The sequence below is a fragment of the Nannobrachium achirus genome (genome assembly GCF_963921795.1).
Source record: "Nannobrachium achirus genome assembly, chromosome: 7".
In the NCBI taxonomy this organism is placed as follows: domain Eukaryota; kingdom Metazoa; phylum Chordata; class Actinopteri; order Myctophiformes; family Myctophidae; genus Nannobrachium; species Nannobrachium achirus.
In genome coordinates, this window is record NC_137816.1 from 10,854,256 (window position 1) to 10,860,255 (window position 6,000).

Here is a 6,000-nt window from a genome sequence, read left to right on the forward strand (position 1 = left end):
TCTGAAATGATTTCACTCCTTGATACTATGTATTCATTGGAGGATGGATCACACACAGTGGCAAAAACTCTTGCCACTGTGTGTGATCCATCCTCGATCCATCCTCCAATGAATACATGTTGATCTAAAGGGACACCGCACCAGTCGAGTCAGAGCGCGGTGGTAACCAAAAAGTCTACTCCTTGATAATAACCATCTTGCTTCTGTTGTAAAATACACACATGCCATGTTCCTTCTAAATTCATATTCTTCAAACAATGCTCAAGTTGTTCAAGTTATAACCATTATACAGGCAATATAATGTATTTGTGACCGAAGGTTGCAGTTTACTATGAGAAACGTCACAGCTTGTCCGTGTCCGTGTAGACGTGTAAACATTTTTACGGTCTATGGGTTTCAATATTAATGATGCACTGTGATGCCTGTGATGCCAGGGGGAACAAATCCCTTATATGCCCATATATGGAGATACGAAGATCTGTGTGATGCCAGGGGAACAAATCCCTTTTATGCCCATATATGGAGATCCCTGATGTCCACATCACTGAGGCGTCTTACTAGTACATATTACTGTATATACTGTATGCAGTACGCACACATACATGTACTGTATAAATGCTTTAAACTTTAAACTATTATTGTCTAGTGGTTAATCTGTATGTTTGCTTGTGCCTGTCAGATCTTCTCTAAGGAGAGTACGAGCAAGCAGTCCAACATCAACCTGGTTGACCTGGCAGGGAGTGAGAGACAGAGATCTTCAGGGTCAGAGGCTGACCGACTCAAAGAGGGAACGGCCATAAACCTCAGCCTCACCACACTGGGGAATGTTATCAGGTTGGTTGACGTTACTCTGGTAAAACAACGACGGCTGGGTAAACATAGACCAGGGGTTCCCAAACTTTTTTGTCTCAGGGCACCCCATAAATATTTTTTTAATCCGAGGCACCCCTACATTATAATTTTCACTCCCAGCACCTTATATTTATAGCATATCGTCGTTGTCGGATGGAAACCTTGTATGTCCAAAACCGTTTGTTTTGTATTTATCATCTATAAAATGTACTGAACTAGTGAAAACAGCAGATCTACAAGCACACAACGCCTCGCGATGCGAGGCGTTGTGTGCTTGTAGATCGGCTGTTTTCACTAGTTTTGTGTCTTGTATGATGAAGCAGGGCTTTGCTTTACCAAAAGATGTACACATTTGAAACTTGGAGATACAAGGTTTCTGCCCGACAGTGACGATATTTTAGTGATTATGTTGCGAGGAAAACGTTGAGATAATATTTTTTCAAGTGTCCAAAAAATATTATCAAATGATCTCGCGGCACCCCTGGACTGCCGTCACGGCACCCCAGGGTGCCCCGTCACCCACTTTGAAAACCCCTGACATAGACGACCATAACATCCTCTTGTGTCGTTTCATCTTGTCTCATTTCATGTCATCTCGTGTCATCCGCTCTCCTCTCCTCTCCTCATCTCTCCTCTCCTCTCAGTGCTCTAGCTGATGCAGCTGTTGGTAAGAAGGTGGTTCATATCCCGTACAGAGTCTCTGTTCTCACCAAGTTGTTGCAGTCAGCATTGGGCGGCAACAGTCGTACCGTCATGGTAACAGGCACACAGCAACAGACAGAGACCCCAACAGTCATTGATTGTAAAGTGCAGACAGGTCAGACCAGAGAGTGATGTGTTGTGATAGTGATAGTGTGTGATTGTTTTCCAGATCGCCACCGTGAGTCCTTCTGACATCTGTTATGAAGAGTCTCTGTCAACGCTACGCTACGCTGAGAGGTGATAATGAGCTATATCACACACACACACACACACACACACACACACACACACACACACACACACACACACACACACACACACACACACACACACACACACACACACGCACTCTTTTGGGTTTCAAAAACGATAACCAGACAATACTGTTACAATCTTACCAACCAACCACACCTGGCTTTCCTCAATCGGAATGACACAAACAATACTGTAATAATATGTACAGTAATGAATAGAATGTAGAATATTCACCACATCTTGCTAATCTATAAATAGCCACCTTGAATTCTGCAATCACTTGCTGTTGTCTTACAGCTTACATTTTAGCTTACATCTTCGATTGGATTATCTGCATAGCAGGTACAAAATAATCAATTTCTTGGAGCATGATTTGTTCTTTGTTTTTGTTAATCATTTCACCCTGGTCATTCTAGACAGGCACAGCTGTCTTTACTAATCAACAGACTGAATAAGAACAAGATTATAAAGATAACATGAACCTCTTTCAACATATGTTCCATTTACAGCAAGTTGAATACAGGACTTGGGTAAGGTGGCTGCCACTATGTTACATTCTGGAATTCTAAATGACATTTAATCCAACCACCTGTCTTTGCTGTCTCCTTCTTGCTGCACTTTCCCTCTTCTCTGTCACCCTCTCTCTTTCCATCTCCTCCATTACTCCCTCCTCCTCCTCCTCCTTCATTTCATGGTGCTTCCATCCATTCAGGGCAAAGCGTATCCAGAACAGGGCGGTGGTGAATGAGAGTCCCACAGAACGCCTGGTCAAGGAGCTGAAGGCTGAGAACGTGCGTCTCCTGCAGAGACTGAGCCGTCTGGAGCAGGAGGGACGCAGGACGGACGACGAGAGCAGTAAGACTGGACCACTAGAACAGGGGTTCCCAAACTATTTTGTCTCAGGGCACCCTATAAATATTTTTTTAATCCGAGGCACCCCTACATTATAATTTTCACTACCAGCACCTTAAATTTATAGAATATTGTCGTTGTTGGGTGGAAACCTTGTATGTCCAAAACCTTTCTTTTTGTATTTATCATCTATAAAATGTACTAAACTAGTGAAAACAGCAGATCTACAAGCATACGACGCCTCGCATTGCGAGGCGTTGTGTGCTTGTAGATCGGTTTTATGAAGGGGGTCTAAATTCAACCCAACAAGTCTGTAGTAACTCTGACAGCTACACAAATGGAACCAAATGGACCCGCATTTGTGTACTGTTGGAGTTAAGGGGAGACATTGGAATGTAAAAGTTTGAGAACAATTGCACTAGAAGACAGTGGGTCCCAAGTAGTTCTCAGTAGAGTACAATAGAGTTTAAAGTTATCATTCTATTGACTGGGAAAACTCCCCGTCAGGTGAGAAGTATTGGCCTTGGACTCCTCATCATGCATTGAAGTAAGCATGAGGTCAGTCCGTTGCTCTCCCCAGGTTGGCAGAGGGAGTGTAGCGCCCAGGATTACATTAGACAATGGACACTGCACTCTAAGAAATAATTCTGTGACCGAGTAAATAGCACTATTAGAAAAAGTTATATTTACTCAATAAAATCACTGAATATCATGTATGTGATTGTTTGAGTAGGTCACACCAAACAAAATGAGTAAAAATCCAACTGTTCTTTTTGAGTTAGATGTACATATATTATTTGAGTTAATTTCATGAGAATAAATTAGTATTTGACCAACTGATTTTATTCATGAATTATACTCAATTTGTTTTGGTAATTTTCCTTCATAATATTTGAGTATGGAGTACTTATATGGATCAATTTAAAAAGACCCTTAATTATTATTCATTCCAACTTAATAATCTTTCATCTCTCACAACAACTTAAACAATTGAGTAGATATGACTAAGATTCAAAATTGTACACAAGGGTTCATGGGAAAGTTCTACTGGAACATTCTGTCAACAAACAGCAGCAGCACACATCTTCAACAAGAAACCTGGAGAGTGTTTGCAAATATTGGTAAGTAGATTTACTGTATCTTTGTGCATATAGGCTACACAAATGTATTGGGTATAACTTATGTTCTTTACAAAGGTTTGCAGCTAGTTAAGGTTACAGTGAGGGGAATGTGCAAGCCCTCTAGTCATTGTGACTTTTTGCATTTATTACAAGCTATGCACAGCTGCATACAATGGTGTGTACAATGAAGATAAAATGCACAGGTATAGGCCTACATTATTATCTACATGTCTTCTTTTTTACTCTCTTCCCCTCATCTCTGTCTTCCAGGTTAGTGCAAAGTTCAGGATGATCACCACACTGAATCTTGAGCCAAAATGTATGGCAATGTTGGACTTCTATACCCCCAAACTACTGTCCATGTTCCAGTCCAAGAAGGGCAGTTTGGGCACAAATGAGTATTGTACTTCAGGTATGAAACTTTCATTTACTCTAACTGCTTTAATTATATTTCACCTGGCTAATGACAATAATTACTATATTAATTTATGCTAAACTCATCTTTATCCCCTGCAACTCTCTCTCCTGATTATTCATTTCTAAATGTATGTCTTAATAGCTACTAAGGACAGTCTCCCAGCTTCCGTTGCTAAAACTGGGTTGTGGAAACAATTGTATTGCCAAAGTTTATGTTAGTTATGAAAGTGCAGTCATACTTTTTCTTTATTGTTCAAATAATTATTTTTCTATTCTGCAGAGAGGAATCCCCAATCAACGAACACGAGAGGTCATCATCTGATGTCTCATCGACCATCTGGAAGAAGATAGTGTCAAGATCAAGGACTTTCAAGTTAGTAAAATAAATGTTTTGACGTTTTAATGTCATCGTGGATGAGACCATCACATGCAAAGGAACAGCATAGTGATGTCCAGAGAATGAGGTTGTGACATTGGCTGAATGGCTGTTGCATCCGTTGCATGTCTGGTCCAACTGATTCAAGATTATGCCCAGGGCTGCATGTGTGGAGACAGCTAGGATTGCTCAATGTGTGTCTGTGTGTCTTGTAACATTTAGCCTGAAAGTGAGCTCTAAACAATTATCTTCACAATGTGTGCAGGAAGGAAGCTGCTGGTGCACCTGTCAGAGTAGAAGAGAAGTTGACAGAGGAGGTGATGATGAAGATGAAGATCTACCTGCTGCAGAACCAAGAGGACTCAATGAATGAACCTACTGATGTAGGTATTGTGATTAAGGGCATCACTGCCCTCAACAATCTTGGGGGTCTGCTGCTATCTGTTGGGACTGTTCTATGCCTTTAATCTGAGATACCCCAAGAACCTCAGATATGGTCTTGAGATGTTCCAAAAAGTACTAGTTGAGTTGGATCCTGGACACCTTTCCAAAGTTCAGAGACTGAAAAAATGTCTGCTTGCCCCGACTACTGTTCAGCAAGATGCTCTCAGAAAGTGGGTATAACCTACTGAAAGTGGATTTATTGTCAAAACAGCATTTTTGCAATGGTATTTGTTGCTGATAGTAATTAGTTAATGTAAAGTGTTTGTTTCTGGTGCATTCGAGTCATAATGCAAACAGGTCAGTTTAGCATATAGACATTACACGTGTGCATAGTCAATATGTTTAAATGTTGAGCTACTGTAAATGCTTATTTATTATTTCATATTCCAAGTTGTGATTTTCTTTCATGCCAAATGGCCTCTGACTGTCTTCTTTAATGTATTTTGTGGTTATGACTTACTGTTCATTTGATGGGCTCATTGTTCTTATGGTGCATAATGTTTGACAGACTGCTTACTTACAGTATGCACAGTTCAATTAGAGGTACTTATATACAGTATTGTGAACACACACTGCTCTTTAGTAAACAGAACATTTTAAAAGTGTCAGGGATACCCCTTTCCTGATCATTATCTTTAAACATATTGTTTTTGCAGGCATTGTTGCATGTAATTTACATACTAAAGTATGTTGAATGTTCATACTTGATGTGGTGTTACACTGGTCAAAATTAATTGATTAAAAAACATAATTATCTGCATAATTATTTCATGTGTATTCATTTGACATCATGTACTCCTGGAGTAAAAGGTAAAGTAAATGAAAGGGGTAAATGGTACTATATGAATTAAATTAATAAAAGTAAATGAATAGAGTAAATGTGACATATTTGTTTTGTTAAATCATACTCTAATATTCAATTAGATCTACTTAATATTTCAATGTATTTACTTGTAGTCTTTTGTGGCATCATTGACTGCA

At 39.8% G+C, this 6,000-nt stretch overlaps 1 protein-coding gene across 1 annotated transcript in view; it reads left to right on the forward strand.

The window, feature by feature from the left end:
• kif28 (kinesin family member 28) overlaps positions 1-6,000 on the forward strand; it is a gene marked incomplete at both ends in the record, with an annotated part of 35,765 nt that overhangs the window by 9,823 nt on the left and 19,942 nt on the right. The window contains 4 exons of the mRNA XM_080730051.1: positions 680-834; positions 1,497-1,608; positions 1,724-1,791; positions 2,522-2,664. Coding sequence (XP_080586177.1) covers positions 680-834; positions 1,497-1,608; positions 1,724-1,791; positions 2,522-2,664 — 478 coding nt within the window. The remainder of the gene's footprint in view (positions 1-679; positions 835-1,496; positions 1,609-1,723; positions 1,792-2,521; positions 2,665-6,000) is intronic.